The following is a 15340-nucleotide window of genomic DNA, read 5'->3' as shown; positions in this document are numbered from 1 at the left end:
TCACTAGCAACAGTACAGTCCCTTGTCCAACCAACAATAACCTGTTATATAACCCAAAGTTTTATAGTTTTATAAGTGTTGTTCAACGTCTGTTTTTTTTCACTTTCTTTCTTTTCCAATGCCAGCCAATTCTGAAATTTGATATACGATTGAGAAATCTGATATCCGCAGAGAAAGTGGCGTACAACTGTTGGGAAACGAGATGAGATGAGATGACAGCAATGGTCTGATTGATGGAACTGTTGATGACTTGCTTGGATTTAGATGAAACGTATGCATTTGAATGATCCTGTATGTGTGTGTGTATCTAATTATATATTTGGTTTACATTTGTATTGAGAAACTATCTTCCGAGGCTAAGAGGGAAGGATTATGCTATAAAGAAATTGAATACAAGAGGTCGACGACACTGCCAGAATTGGACAGATTGTATGGGGATGACCTGTGATTAGAATGCCATAAAGTCTAGATTGACACCGGGGGTATAATCGTCGCTGTCACTGTCGCAGTCACTCTCGTTGGTTTCTGTGTTTCTAAAACATGTGCTGGATGCTCCGTTGTTTGTTGACGGTTCTTCCATTGGTGCTTCGTCACTGCTGCTGCTACTGCTACTGCTACTGCTACTGCTACTGCTGCTTGTGGAATCTGATCCAGATTCTTCTTCTTGCGTTTCAACAACGTCTGTTTTCCTCCCAACTATCTCGAACTCTGATGGTATATCGTTGACATCCAACGCTACAAATATCGTTGGGAACTCTATCACTGTTTTGTTTCTGAAAATTTCACCAATGCAGACGTTTGATGGCTCTATTTCAATCAATTTTTTAGAATCCATCATCGTTGGGATATGCTCAGGGAAATGCTTCGTGTAAAATTTCAGCCCACAATTTACCAAAAGATCGGTCCTCTCCTGTTTGGTCTCTACCCCATTGGCTTTGTCATCTGTATCAGCCTTCGAAAGATTATAGTATTCACAACACTTGTTGAAAATAATCTTGCCCATGCTTTCAACGACAGTGTTTGTTTCTTTCACCCTGTGACTTAAATGGGAAAACACATCATTACCATTGTCTCCTGACATGGGAAACAACACCCATTCTAACGTCCATACGAATAGATCTAACGGTTTATCCCATTTACTTTTGTTTTGTAGCGACCGCTGCATACCCCTGGGCAACAGCAGACAATTTACTCCCCTTCTCACTACACTGTGACACTCTGAAGATACTGACACTGGCTTCGAAACCCTGTAGTTACCTTTCCCTTGCTGTTGCAAGATAGTCCTATTCTTCATCTTGGAATCAGTCGCACTCAACTCCAAATCCCTCTTGATCTTCATCAAAAAATTGTAATCCCTCTGAACCAGATGGTTCGACTCGTACTTCTCATCATCAGCACCCTTTATCACCTCACTAGATATATATTCAGTGCTTTCATACTTCAATCCAGAACAATCTTCATCGAACTTGTGTTTTTTGCTACACTCTAAACAACAACTCCTCTTCAAACACTTTGGACACCTGTATTTGAACTCGTTCAGCCCACAAACTTCACACAACTGACTCATATCAATCTGAACCTCACTATATCACCCTTCTCATACAACAACAACAACAATATCAGTCCCAAAACAACAACAACATTAATCTTTTAATCAACTCTCTTCTTAACTATGCAAAATTTCAGCGATGAGATGTTTGTTGATAATTTTTCAGCAATAAAGATTAAAGGTGAAAAATTTAAAAATGTAGGAACTTTAAAGGGGGATTGCAACCAAAAGGATTATAATTTGTTTTAAATAATGGTCAAGGAGTTGTCCAGGAAGTCTATCCAGTGAGGAAATTGTAATTGAGAATGGTATGTTGTTATGATTACGTTTAAAATTCGGTTTATTAAGGATTTTTTTTACTAACTGTAAGGTTTTTATTGGGAATTGAAAAAAAAAACCAATAATCAAAATTTTTGTTTTAGTCACAACAAAACGGTATTGCTACTTTGTTAAAAGCTGAGAAGGAGGCACATGAGATTGTTTCTCAAGCTAGAAAATATAGACAGGATAAGCTGAAGCAAGCTAAGGTTGATGCTGCTTCTGAGATCACAGCTTACAAGTTGAAGAAAGATGAAGAGTTGAAACAAATTGAAGCCAAGAATGAAGGTGGTGTTGGCGATTTGGAGAAGGAAGCTGAATCTCAAATCCAAGGTGAATTAGATGATATCAAGAAGGTCGCTCAAGGGAAGACTGGCGATGTGGTCAAGCTGTTGATTGACTCAGTTACTAATCCAGTTCCTGAAATTCATGTCAATGCTGCTTAATTCTGAATATGCAACCAAGAAAAAAAAAATTTGGATATTATAATAATGAAAACTGCAAGTTGGAAAGATATTTTTTAAGAATAAAAGACAAAGAACAAATTATAGATGTAGAGAATACGTGTTCCTTGTATCTCAAACTAAGTTCGACATAAATGCTTGAAGCATAGACCTTCGTTATCTAAACTATCATCATCCCGAGATATATATATACATATATACATATATATGCTATAATCGATTAATGTTTTTTGTCCAAATACAATATATGTGTACATATTTATATACAATTTAACAACTATTTTAAAGAAGTGCATACTATATCTTAATTGTAGGGCTAATATGATCTCAAGTTTAAATGAAACTTAAGCCTTTTAAACTCAAATTGATATTTGCTTAATTTAGAATTGACTAGAAGTTTCGCTATTAAAGGGTAATTACATAAAGGGAGGATTTAAATAAAAAGAGAAGTTTGATACATTTAAACTATAGTATTCCACAGAATAGCAGTCTCAAGTATCCTCTATTGTATCATATTAAAGGCTTTGTTGAAGTGCTATTCATCTGTTTAATAGATATTGTGGTGATTTTTGGGTTTTGTTTTAGATGTTTTAAAGGATAATAAGGATAAAGATAAATTGGGTGCTATAAGATGTCTGAGATTTATTTGAATTCCTCAATGTTGCAGGAATTGAACTTGTTTGTTCAAGATTATGTTACTAAAACGTTGTTGTCAAGGGCCGAATCACAGCAGAATCAAAGGTTAATTGCAACTACTACTTTATTTGCTACATTATTCTTATTCTATGTCTCTTATAAATTACTGTTTACTTCATCCTTGAAGGTGAAACCAATAAATTTTACTTTAGAGATTCCTGATGCTGCTAAGAATAATTGGAAGTCAAAAAGGTTGGTTAATACTGAGATTATTGATCCCTCTCAGCCAAATATCATTCAAAGTCATTGTCCAGCAACTGGCCAGCACCTATCATCTTACTTACCAAAATATAACGAAGACATAGATGAGATGGTTACTATTGCACAAAATGCACAAGAAGAATGGGCAAAAGCTGATCTTGATAGAAGATTAAAAGTATTGCATACTTTGCATGAATACATTATTAATAATCAAGAGATAATTGCAAGAGTAACGTGTAGGGATACCGGTAAAACAATGCTTGATGCTTCATTGGGTGAAATAATGGCTACTATTGATAAGCTAAATTGGATTATTAGATATGGTCCAAAACATCTACAACCTTCTGCTCGCTCTGGGACCACTAATTACTTCATGGAATGGTATAGAGGAACAGAAGTTCATTATGAGCCATTGGGTGTAGTTAGTTCCATTATTTCTTGGAATTATCCCTTTTATAATGTGATTAGTCCTATAATATCTGCAATCTTCACTGGTAATGCAATTATTGTTAAATGTTCAGAACAAGTGATCTGGTCTTCTGAATTTTTTATTTCAATTGTTCGTAAATGTTTGGAGGTCTGTAACGAAGATCCTGATCTAGTTCAATTATGCTACTGTCTACCAAAAAGCGATAAATATAATGCAACAAATTATTTCATATCTCATCCTGGATTTAAGCATATCACCTTCATAGGCAGGAAAACAGTCGCTAATAAAATATTAAATTGTGCCGCTGAATCTCTAACACCTGTCGTTGTCGAACTATGTGGGAAAGATAGCTACATTGTATTAGAGTCACAGAAAGACGTCAGTTCAGTTTCTTCATTGATTTTACGTACTACATTTCAATCATCAGGCCAAAGTTGTATAGGTATTGAAAGAATTATTGTAAGCTCAAAAAGATATAAGCAAACGGTACAGTTATTAAAAGATCGTTTAACAACACAGCCCCTAAGACTGGGGTCGGATATGGATCATTTAGAAAATATTGACGTAGGTGCAATGATATCTCCTAAAACTTTTGATAGCCTAGAAGAATTGATAAAAGATGCAGTTGAAAGTGGTGCCACTTTGATCTGTGGAGGAAGCAGATACAATCATCCAAATTACCCACAAGGTCATTATTTTCAACCAACATTACTGGTAGATGTGACATCTGATATGAAGATTGCTAATTCAGATTTATTTGGGCCTATCCTTTTGGTTATGAAAGCTAATAGTGATGAAGATTGTATTACTATTGCAAACGCAGCACCATATGCAGTGGGTACATGTGTATTTGGTAAAAATGTAAAACAATGTAGATATGTTGCAAAGAAATTGAAAACAACCGACGTTACAATTAATGATTTTACTACATTTTATGTAAGGCAAACTCCTTTTGGTGGAATCAGTGGATCGGGGTCCGGAAAATTTGGCTCAAAAGAAGGTTTATTAAGTTTATGTTACACTAAGAGTATTAGTTTTAATATTATTCCCCATATCCCAACTCCAATCCCTAGTTTACTTGATTATCCAATAAAAAATAATAATAAAGCATGGGCATTCATCGACAGCTTTATTACAGGCGCATACACCTTTTCCTCATGGAAAAGAGTAAAGAGTGTATTTTCAATGGCCAAAAATTCAAAATAATTTATATTCTTAATCTGTTAATATTAAAAACTTTAATGCATATCCTCTAATTGTAATCAACTCTTCTTCTTTAACGATGTTGCATTTTAAATCTAGTTTAAAATGAATCTCTAGCACTAGAAAGTAAAATTCTTCTAGATATAAAAATCTCTTAGGTATTCCAGGAACAATAGGGCAATTATTTGGACTGTTTGTAATCGCACAAAACACATCTTAATATCTTCTTACCTCTTGATCGAGTCTCCTAATTAAAAAGATGATGGTTAATTAGTTTAATAATAATCGATTGCTTATAAAAAGTTATGTAAAGGAATGAATTTATTTATTATAAAATAATAATAATGCAGTTGGTGTTGATAAATTAGTTTATGGGTTTTGAAATATTGTAATAAATTAATTTCTGATAATAGAATAGAATAAAAAAATGTTTAATGTGTATTTTTCAAAAATGGATTTAGAGCACACACTGTTAGACAAGGCAAGGCCATACCAATTTCAGCTCTCAAAAGAACTGGAATTTGTTGTAATTCATGGATTTCTTGAATGCAATTATCATTATCTTTTCTAGTAACTGCAGTGTTGATAAAACTAGATAATGCACCAGCCTTTGGATCATAATCAGGAAATCTCAAATGAGGAATTGATAGGTCCATCTTGACAAGATCTTTCGTCATTTTTTCGCTCAACAAAGATGTATTAGATTCTTTATTTGTGATTACCATATTGGCAATTTCTTCTGTACTTGATCTAAATTTATTTTTAATTGAGTTTCTATATGACTTAGGATTCTTCTCATCATTTGGTATAAAAGTTGCACTGTCAACACCGGATTGCCAGTAAAGTTCTAATACCCTATTTACAGGATCAAACTCGGCTTTGATCAATGGTAATTGATCACCATGAACTCTCTTTTCAATACCAAACTCAGGAATAAAAATATCAAATGATGATTCATAAACTTGCAGAACTGTCGCCATTGTTAACAACTGACCAGTAGCATTACCCATATCGTTTATAGTATTTGATAGCAATAAGTGCAAAGCTTGTTGCTGAGCCTCATATGCACAATCTTTCTTGAAATTACAATATTCGGAAGTAATTTTTAAAGTATCCACATCTTCCTCATATGATTTCCCAGATAAGATTGACTTCAATTGTCTATGGACTACATGATCAGCATATCGTCTCAAAGGAGCAGTAAAATGGGTGTATAGAGGGAAGTTGAAGGCAAAATGATCATATTGTTCAACATCAACCTTACCAGCTACAAAATATTTTGCTCTTGGCATAGATTTAAATAACAGAATTTCAACTCCAATTCTAATGTCATCGTTATCGATTTTCAAAATAGAATTGATTAGAGAGGATGGTGAAGAAATATTAACTTCGTAACCTAATTTTTGTACCTTTCTTTTGAAATTTTCCATTTTGTTTAAGGTAGGGGACGCTTGTCTTCTTAAAAAGGCTCTTTCCCCTAAATTGTTGTACAATTCTTTAGCAATGGTGTTGTTGACAAATCTTTCTATTTCCTCAACCACGACATAACCTAATTTCTTGTCCAGGATATTCAATTCTACTTTGACCCTCTCATCATCTAGACTATCAAAAAGTGGTAATTCTGGTATTAACTCGGCTTTATCATTTTGTATTCTATTTTGATAAAATGATCTTGCAATCTTCTTCATTGTTGATAGTGATCCAGAATGGTTTGGAGATTTATCATCAGTAATATCGTCAATAGAAATAACAGAAGATGGGGAAATTACGGTTTCACCTATCCAACAGGATTTAACCTCTAATGATTTAACATCCAAGCTATAAACAACGGAAAGAGTTGCGGAAGTTTTGTTTTGATCTAATTTCAATGATTCATTTAGTGTTTTTGGCAATAGGTTCACAGTAGTTTGAGGCATAAATACAGCAGAAGATCTCTTTCTGGCTCTTCTATCTAGAGATAAACCCTCCTCTATATGGGCAGTTACGTCAACCACGTGACACCCAAATTCTATAGTAGAATCGTCGACTGTTCTTAAATGAAAAGCTAATTCTGATAAGTTATTGTCAGGAGTAATCGCAACTACATCGTAATCCTCCTCAGATGTAAATTTTCTTCTCTTCTTCATAGCATCAGGTTGGATTTTGTTAGCTTGGAAGGTTGATCTTTCTTGGCTTGGGTTTTTAGGATCAATATATTCATTAGATAAAAAATTCTTATCCCTTAATATTGATAACATTTGAGTCTCAGGATCATTAATATTACCTAATTCTGATACAATAATACCAAATGGGTGCAAAGAGGTAATTGGCCAACGCTTTAGTGCTGCTACAAATAATTTATCTGTATATTTGTCTGCATTTTCAACAAAATCCTTTGGAGCTAATTCAGTTGGAATTGCAATAAGAGGAACCTTCTTATCAGTAGGTTTAAACCAAACAATTTTTGGTGCATGTGATAACTTTGTATTCTCAGATTGTGCTTGTTGAGAAGGTCTCAATAGCCCCAATGTACCACTGAATAATTGACCTGGAATACGATCCAAAACAGCGACGATATGACCAGCGTATAAGGGTTTAAAATCATCATTGATTTCTTCTTCCTCTACCAATAGTAGAGATTGACCTTCAACTTCAACATCATCGTTCTTCTTTTGAGTTGGACGTTGTTTTAATGAACCTCTTCTCTTGATTGAAGACTTTGTTGGAGATTGGGAGTCAGAGTCTGATAGAGCTGAAGAGGAATTTTGGTTATTTGAATAAACTTGTGGAGTGGTTGGAGAAGATGTTGCAGAGTCATCGGCAACATTGTTTGTTGAGGTAGTTGATGCATCGTTATGGTAGTCATCACTTCCATCCAGTGGGATTATATCTTGCTGGATAGCTGCATCTTTTCTTCTCTTTTTCTCTTCTTTCTCCTTTTTCGATTCCCATACATCATCGACTACCAATAATTCCACAGCAACAAGATCACCTTCTAAAGCCCTATTACGATCTTTTGAACCACAGATATAAATATCAGAATCCAATATACCATCTGTAGATACCCAAGCGTCAGATCTGTTCTTCTTGTTCACACGAAGAACACCAGCTACCAATCTACCTTCTTGAATTAATTCAGGAATATTTGCTTGAGGTAAATATGGTGCAAAAAGTGGTTTACGCTGCCCTGAACCATTATTTGTAGCATGAGAGCCAAAGCTTTGGATTGAACTGTTTGAAGGGCGGTTTTTATGACCTGGTTGGAATACAGCTGGAGGTTCTAAAGCCGAAAATGAATTGTAGTCCTTTGAATTGGTTTGTCTGTGACGGAAAGGTGATAACTGGTATGACGATTGACTGTTGTTTCTTCTATTTTGATCGTTACCTTTAGATTTCGAGGTTTGGTGGTGTGAAACTCTTGTAAAATTATCATCGGAATCATTTGAATCCGATTTTCCAGATGATGGTGGGAATTTGAACTGACCGGCATCCGATCCTTGGCTTGTAGAACGTTTTTGAGGAGACAATACCTGAGAAGTGCTATCAGTTGAGGCAGGAAACTTAAACCCTGGTGGCGGATCCATCTTGTTGTTATTCGAACTGCCATCTTGTTTTCTTGCAGAGGTTTTCTCATCTTGTTCAGGAGCAGATCTTTTTGCTTGTTCCTCTGCAGCTGCCTTTTTAGCTTCATTCAAGCCTAAAGAATGTCTACGTGAATGTCCATATATGCTTGATTGAGAAGCATTTTTGGAATGACCATAAGCATACTGTTTATTTCCATCAGAATCTTGGACATTAATAACAGGAGGTTGGTTATAGTTGTTACCATTGTTATGATAACCTGAATTATTTCTTGAATGTCCACCATTTCTGTTAGATCCATTATTATTATGCTTAGGAGAACCCATATAGTTATTTGATGAAAAATAAGGATTAGGAATTTGAGGAATGAACGTATTGTTATTTGAATTATTTGTGTTTAAATATTGAGATGCTTGTTGAGCCAATTGTTGTTGTTGAGCCATAATATGTTGTTGCTGAGCTTGGACTATTTCTAATTGTCTTTGTAAAGTGAATTGTTCGATCATTAAATTCGTCAATTCACTTTGAGACCTTCTGTGAGCCACATGGATCTGTTTTGGGGCATTCTTCCCACCATTGGTAGGAACAAATAATCCACCAGACCTTTTATTGTAGTTATTATTTGGGGTCATTATATTCAATTATATTTCCAATATCAAGAAAAGAGCGTGACGTTTTCTCGAATATTAATGAGTCTCGAATGCAACAATAGAAATATAACGATTCAGACAAATATCAAAAGGAAAGGAATAGAAATGATGGTGTGTAAATGTTTTGCTGTTTCTTCAAAACGTATATTCTCTAATGAGTTTTGAAAAGACTCTTTTAGATAAAAGAACGACCAGTAAAGTAGGAACTCAATAACCTACTCAAAATAAAAAATATATATAAAATAAAGGTACAATTTAAAATGAAAGAAAAGGATAATTAAATCCACCCAATAGTTTATTATTATATTATTATTACTAATATTATTAAGTTTCTTAATAAATAAAATAATATTATAGAAAGGGTAGGGAAATAAAACAAAAAAAAAAAAAGAACGGTAGCAGTTGCAGTAAAATACAAAAGCTAATAGTAAATCAATACACTCGAACACAATCTTGGTTCCTTCAAGCTACAACAAGAAATTATAAAGCATCTTATATCAACAATAATAAATCTAACTTAACTTATAACTTTAACGTTAAAACTCTTGAATTATAAAACTTTTCCATTATTTCAAAATCTTTGTTCGAAAGGGATGCAAAATTTCGGAATACGAAACTTTCTCAGCGTATCAATTATCATCATGTTAAAAAGTACATCAACTTCAATAGAATGGTAAAAGGTACACAGTATAGTTAGTATTAATTTGGTTCATCGAAGAACGGTATCTTGGTGTATATTTGTGTATCTTGTGAAGGTATTTCTATGATTATTTGCTTGTTTATTTGTTTAAGGTAGTTTTAGTGGGGAATAGAATGATACCGTAATGGAATAGTCGTGATTTTTCTTTATGGAATTAACTTCTATATTTGGCATACAATTTCAATTTATGCAAGGTAATTCTTAATGACAAGAATAGAAATATTTACTTGAACTGGAATTTGGATTGTTAGGAGAAAGTAGATGACGACATCGTCTTAGAGGAATCTACAATATGATGTACTATTGCATTACGTATATATATAGATCAGTAGATAGTAATGGAAAAAAACAATGAGAAAAACCTCAGATATAAATTAACCCTGTAAATATTTTGAATATTTGCGTTTGATATTCTCTTATTCATAATTTGAAGGATACTTATGATCTGTTAATTCATAGAAATTTTCCTTGATGTTGCGGATACTGACGAATCTGTTTAAGATATTCCCACTCCCAGATTTATCGTTTGTACCACTCATTCTTGCACCTCCAAACCATTGTTGAGCAACAACAGCACCGGTAGATTTGTCATTGATGTAGAAATTACCAGCACTGTATCTCAATTTGGAATTAGCCACTTCGATCGCACTACGGTTACGAGCGAATACTGAACCAGTTAGTCCGTATTCGGATGTGGTATCGATGATTTCGCAGATTTTACTAAAATCTTCATCTGGATATTCATAATATGTCAATAAAGGTCCAAAAAATTCTTGAGTCATGAATTCATGTTTCGGATTAGTAGTCTTGATTAGTGTAGGTCCGACAAACCATCCAGTGCTTTTATCGCATTGACCTCCATATACAATTTCTAATTCTGGGTCATTCTTTGCCTTTTCTATGACCTTAGCTAATTTATCGTAACTTTGTTCGTGGATAACAGGACCAATAAACCCGTGTAAATCACCTCCCCTAATGTTACTAGCAGCGGTATTGACTGGAGACATTTTGCTGTTATCCTGTTCCAACGTTCCTATGAAATCAGATACAAATTCCTTGCTCTTAGATTCAGGTAAATATAGTCTAGATGTGGCTGAACATTTCTGACCCTGATATTCATATGCACCTCTAATTGTTGATAAAACTGCATGTGGGATATTAGCACTATTATGAATCAAATGGAAATTTTTACCACCTGTTTCCCCTACAATACGTGGATAATCTCTGAATTTCCCATTCACCACACCTGTTTGGATTTTACCATACAAGTTTTTAAAAACTGCAGTTGAACCAGTAAAGTGAAGAGCAGCAAATTCTCTATCAGCAAGTAATGTGTCTGTAACCTTTATTGGATCACCAGGAATGAAATTCAAAACACCATCTGGTAAGCCAGCCTCTTCTAATACTGTCAATAGTAAGTAATTTGACAAGGTAGCACTTTGAGAAGGCTTCCAAATAACAGTATTACCCATCAACATTGGAGCACCTACTAAATTACCAGCAATTGCAGTGAAATTGAACGGAGTAACTGCATACACAAAGCCTTCCAAAGGTCTGTATTCAGAGGTGTTCCAGACACCAGCAGTAGATTTGACAGGTTGGCTTGCATACAATTCGGATGCGTACCTAACATTGAATCTGAAGAAATCACATAACTCAGTAATACAGTCAATTTCAGCTTGGTATACATTTTTACCCTGTCCTAGCATGGTAGCAGCAAGCATATCATAACGGTATTTTGTTGATATCAAATCTGCAGCTTTCAAAAAAACGGCAGCTCTGTCATAGAAAGGTGTTTCTGACCATTGTTTCTTTGCCTTCTTAGCAGATTCTATAGCATATGAAATATCGTTATCATTGGCTTGAGTGACATTTGCTAAAACTTGTTCGTGGTTGGCTGGGTTCTGCTGTTTGAAGAAAGACCTTCCTAACCCCCCCTTATCAGAAGTAGTATCATTATAATAGAATCGTTCACCATTAATAATCAATGGAATATCCAAAGTACCTTCATTACACTTGAACAAAGAAGCACGTAATAAATCCCAATCCTTAGTATCAGTAACCCCGAAAGCCTTCACAGCTTCGTTATTGATATTGGAAGGTACTTTGAAAGTACCAAACCTTCTCATTAAATTAGGCAAATTTCTACCAACTCTCAACATTTCAATATATAAGACCTTAAAATTAAAAATTAGCTCCAATTCACTTGTCTATTACTCAATAACAACCACTATCAGTTAAATATGGGAAAGCCAAATAGATAATATTTTCTCTTCACTATTATGCAGTTACTTAAATATATTAGAGAATTTGTATTTTTCGCTTACTGTTTTTGCAGGCTTCGTTACAATTTTCCTTTTAATCAATAAAATTTCAATTGAAATAACCTTTAATTATATTTTCAATGGTATTGTCCATCAGCAATACCCCTAATGGCATAAACTAACGATAATGACATTTTTATATCAATACATTGCTGCAACAATTTTTTATCTTTAGTGCTATTAATGCAATGAAAAGTTAGTACGCGGGGGGAAATTAGCCCGAAAAACTGACGAATAATGCCAAAGACAAAGGTTAATTTGAGGTGAAGTATGAATATAATATAGTTTTAATATGTTGGTGGTTTGACGAAACTAGCGCATAAACATTGTTTTTAAATTATGATTCTTTTATCAATTTGTTGTGATCAGTTGAATTTTTCAATTTTTTATTATCGTCATTATTGCTATTTCCACCATAATAAGATTTTGCTCTTGCGAAACCTAGTAAAAAATTTGAACTGAAGCACCAAATAGCCATTCCAGTTAATATAAAGCATAATGATTTCCAGCCAATTGGTTCAATAAATGAATTGATGATGTCTCCTAACAGTTTTGCACTTAAAGTTGATCTTGCTGTGAAGAAAAGATCATTATTTCTGTTCATGCATTTTTCCCAATTTTGACACTTTACTATTAATGCAGGAAGTTTTTTTTCGTTATCACATTTATTTGTATAATAATTCAATTGACAATTTAATGATTCGTAATTCAATTCTTCCTTTGTATGATTCCAGATTGACGTTATATCTTTTTTTAAAGTTTTCATGAATGCAGTAGTAATTGAAAAAATGACGGTTACTGTTAGTAAATTTAGAAACAGTTGTAGATATGACGTTAATGCGTAGGCAGTTCTTGATGCAGGTTTTGAATACGAAGACCATGGAAATGGTAATTCTTGTACTTCATTTGGCTGAGTATTGGCAATATGTTGATCGTGAATTGACAAAACCTGATCATTAAAATCAAGTAAATTATCATTACTGTTATTATTATGGTAATGATGATGATGATTATTGTTTATCAATATATTTATGGGTAGTTTCCCAGCGTGTGAATTCAGTTGTGATTTCAAATCATTTTGTGCTATCGATACACCCAAACTTGTAGGAGAAAGTAAGTTTTTCAAAATTATCTGATTCTCTTTCTCATCAGTTTCTTCAATTTCTTCATCAGGCTCTTGTATCGACTCTACGTCGTTACCTAATTGTTCGATATTATTCTGTTGTAATGATAATTGGTCTACATCCATTGAATCGCTAAGGATTTCATCATCTACAAGATCATTTGGAACAGGTTCATTTAAAGATAATTTTGAAATACGCAAAACATCTTCATCTATAGGATCAGAATCTGCGATCGATAGGTTACCGAACAGTTCCATTGCTTCATAACTTAGATGGCTGGTTCATATATATATATATATATATGTATATATATACAAAATGGATATTGAAACTTTGTAAACTACTAATTCTTCATATTTTATCTATCAAAATTTTTGATCTATATAAAACGTTACTTGCGATGAGATAGATATTAAGCTCTGATTGTCAGAAACAAATAACGTACATGATTTTATTTAAGAATAAAAGATAAAAAATAAATAATGTAGTCACGTGTTTGTAAAGATTTTCTAACAGCCGGCCAAGAACACGTGACTATATATTAGTCGATAGCTTTTAGTAAATGAGGGCCCAAAATATTCACTCAATCATCGATTCGATGGATTGGTATTATTGTTTCAAGATATGCGACACAGTGGGATTGAATTGTGTTGTTTAAAAAGATGGTGAATTGTTTTAAGGCCAAGAATTGAATAACGTCAATAGGCGTTGGTTAAGCTACTGTAAGAGAGTAAGAATGAAAATCAAATACGACAGATGCGAAACAAAAAATTAAAGTTTACGACCAACTCATCCATCGGTATAACACATTGTTGCTGTTGTTGTTGTTGTTGTTATGTCTGGTCTTGTAGTAAATAGGCTGCTGTTTAAGTAAATGTATCAACAAATATGAGCAGTACCGCATTTAGGAAACCAAAAAGAAAGAAAAATAAAATACATGAGTACCAAAGAAGTAGACATAAGCGCTCGAAAAGATACGACAGCTTTTTTTAATCATATTGATACCAAGACCCTATTGCTATATATCCTTGCCTCTATTGAGATTCAGATGCAAGCTCAACTGGATCTGAATCTTGGTCCTTGCGGTATTGGTGGGAAACGAGGGGCGTATGTCAGAGAAAATGTAATCACTGCATACGCATAAGGCACTGGTAATGCAGTTGCTTGTTCTCTTGCTCTTGCTCTTGCTCTTGCTCTTGCTCTTGTTCTTGTTCAGCCTGTATCTGAATCTAGACTAAAAATTACACGTGAGCTAGTTTACCCGGATATAATATCTTCGTTTCTTTTGTGTTTCTTTTACTTTCGTGCTTTTCCTCACGATGTTTTTGTACTTCATTTGTACTTTTGTGGATGCAGCAATAAACAAATTATATTTTATTTTTGTCGTTTAATAAGTTTTTTCTTTTTGCATGTTAAGTTGTAGCACAAAAAGAAAAAACGAACGGACCGGATCCTCGTTTATCCCGAACTGCCCGGGACAAGCTTGCAGTTCCAAGAAAAAGAAACAACAAAAATGTTTCGTTTCTTTTTATAGGCATATACCTGTGCTTTCAGTTTTTTGTTTCTTTTTGTTTTGTTTTGTTTCCTCCCTTCCTTCTCTTTCCTAAAAGCTAAAAACTCAAAATGATTTCATTGGGAAATCGTTACCAAACTGAAGCACAAGACATCAGCAAACTAGTCTCGTCAAACAACATTTCCATAACAGTAAAAAAAACATAACTAACCTCATTTCCTGTTTAAACGGTTCCTAAAATGCATATTCTACCTCTTCTTTGCTCTGCTCTGTACAAATTTAATGAAAATACTGTCCAAGATACTTATCGCTGTGTCACTCGCCCACATAAACCCATCCACATTAAAAAGGAATGCTTAATTAATGGTTTTCTGAATCAAATGAAAAATTTAAAATAAAGAAAGGAAAAAAAACAAACCGTTATAAAACCTCTCTGCAAGACAAATGTACATACAAAACAAAAAAAGAAAACTTGAAATCCTTCCGTGGTTCACAAGATAACACATCCATCCCCCTTTCTCTCTTGAGTTCCTTCATTAGTCTTCATAAACAGCAACAGCAACAGCAACAGCAACAGCAACAACAACGATTACAATAATAGCGTTAC

The 15340-nt window shown here is 34.0% G+C and overlaps 6 protein-coding genes across 6 annotated transcripts; 2 read left to right on the top strand and 4 right to left on the bottom strand.

Annotated features, from left to right (window-relative positions):
* Positions 1 to 448: 448 nt before the first annotated feature.
* BCD1 (Bcd1p) lies at positions 449 to 1567 on the bottom strand (the record flags this gene model as incomplete). The annotated part of the gene is made up of 1 exon (XM_001646692.1): positions 449 to 1567. The coding sequence occupies one exon, from the start codon at positions 1565 to 1567 to the stop codon at positions 449 to 451; it is 1119 nt and encodes a 372-aa protein (XP_001646742.1).
* A 287-nt stretch (positions 1568 to 1854) lies between these two features.
* On the top strand, positions 1855 to 2313 carry VMA10 (H(+)-transporting V1 sector ATPase subunit G; the record flags this gene model as incomplete). Its single annotated transcript, XM_001646691.1, has 2 exons — positions 1855 to 1857; positions 1972 to 2313. 2 exons carry the CDS (start codon positions 1855 to 1857, stop codon positions 2311 to 2313), a joined length of 345 nt encoding a protein of 114 aa, XP_001646741.1.
* A 649-nt stretch (positions 2314 to 2962) lies between these two features.
* On the top strand, positions 2963 to 4864 carry Kpol_1023p51 (aldehyde dehydrogenase family protein; the record flags this gene model as incomplete). The annotated part of the gene is made up of 1 exon (XM_001646690.1): positions 2963 to 4864. One exon carries the CDS (start codon positions 2963 to 2965, stop codon positions 4862 to 4864), a length of 1902 nt encoding a protein of 633 aa, XP_001646740.1.
* A 428-nt stretch (positions 4865 to 5292) lies between these two features.
* SSD1 (mRNA-binding translational repressor SSD1) lies at positions 5293 to 9054 on the bottom strand (the record flags this gene model as incomplete). Its single annotated transcript, XM_001646689.1, has 1 exon — positions 5293 to 9054. The coding sequence occupies one exon, from the start codon at positions 9052 to 9054 to the stop codon at positions 5293 to 5295; it is 3762 nt and encodes a 1253-aa protein (XP_001646739.1).
* A 1134-nt stretch (positions 9055 to 10188) lies between these two features.
* Positions 10189 to 11934, bottom strand: PUT2 (1-pyrroline-5-carboxylate dehydrogenase; the record flags this gene model as incomplete). Its single annotated transcript, XM_001646688.1, has 1 exon — positions 10189 to 11934. One exon carries the CDS (start codon positions 11932 to 11934, stop codon positions 10189 to 10191), a length of 1746 nt encoding a protein of 581 aa, XP_001646738.1.
* Positions 11935 to 12433: 499 nt separating this feature from the next.
* Positions 12434 to 13477, bottom strand: Kpol_1023p48 (Brr6/Brl1 family protein; the record flags this gene model as incomplete). Its single annotated transcript, XM_001646687.1, has 1 exon — positions 12434 to 13477. One exon carries the CDS (start codon positions 13475 to 13477, stop codon positions 12434 to 12436), a length of 1044 nt encoding a protein of 347 aa, XP_001646737.1.
* Between the last annotated feature and the right edge of the window lie 1863 nt (positions 13478 to 15340).

The sequence above is a fragment of the Vanderwaltozyma polyspora genome, genomic scaffold (genome assembly GCF_000150035.1).
Source record: "Vanderwaltozyma polyspora DSM 70294 KpolScaffold1023 genomic scaffold, whole genome shotgun sequence".
NCBI classification, from domain to species: domain Eukaryota; kingdom Fungi; phylum Ascomycota; class Saccharomycetes; order Saccharomycetales; family Saccharomycetaceae; genus Vanderwaltozyma; species Vanderwaltozyma polyspora.
The sequence above is the reverse complement of the archived record's forward strand: the minus strand, read 5'-3'. Positions and strand labels throughout refer to the sequence as shown.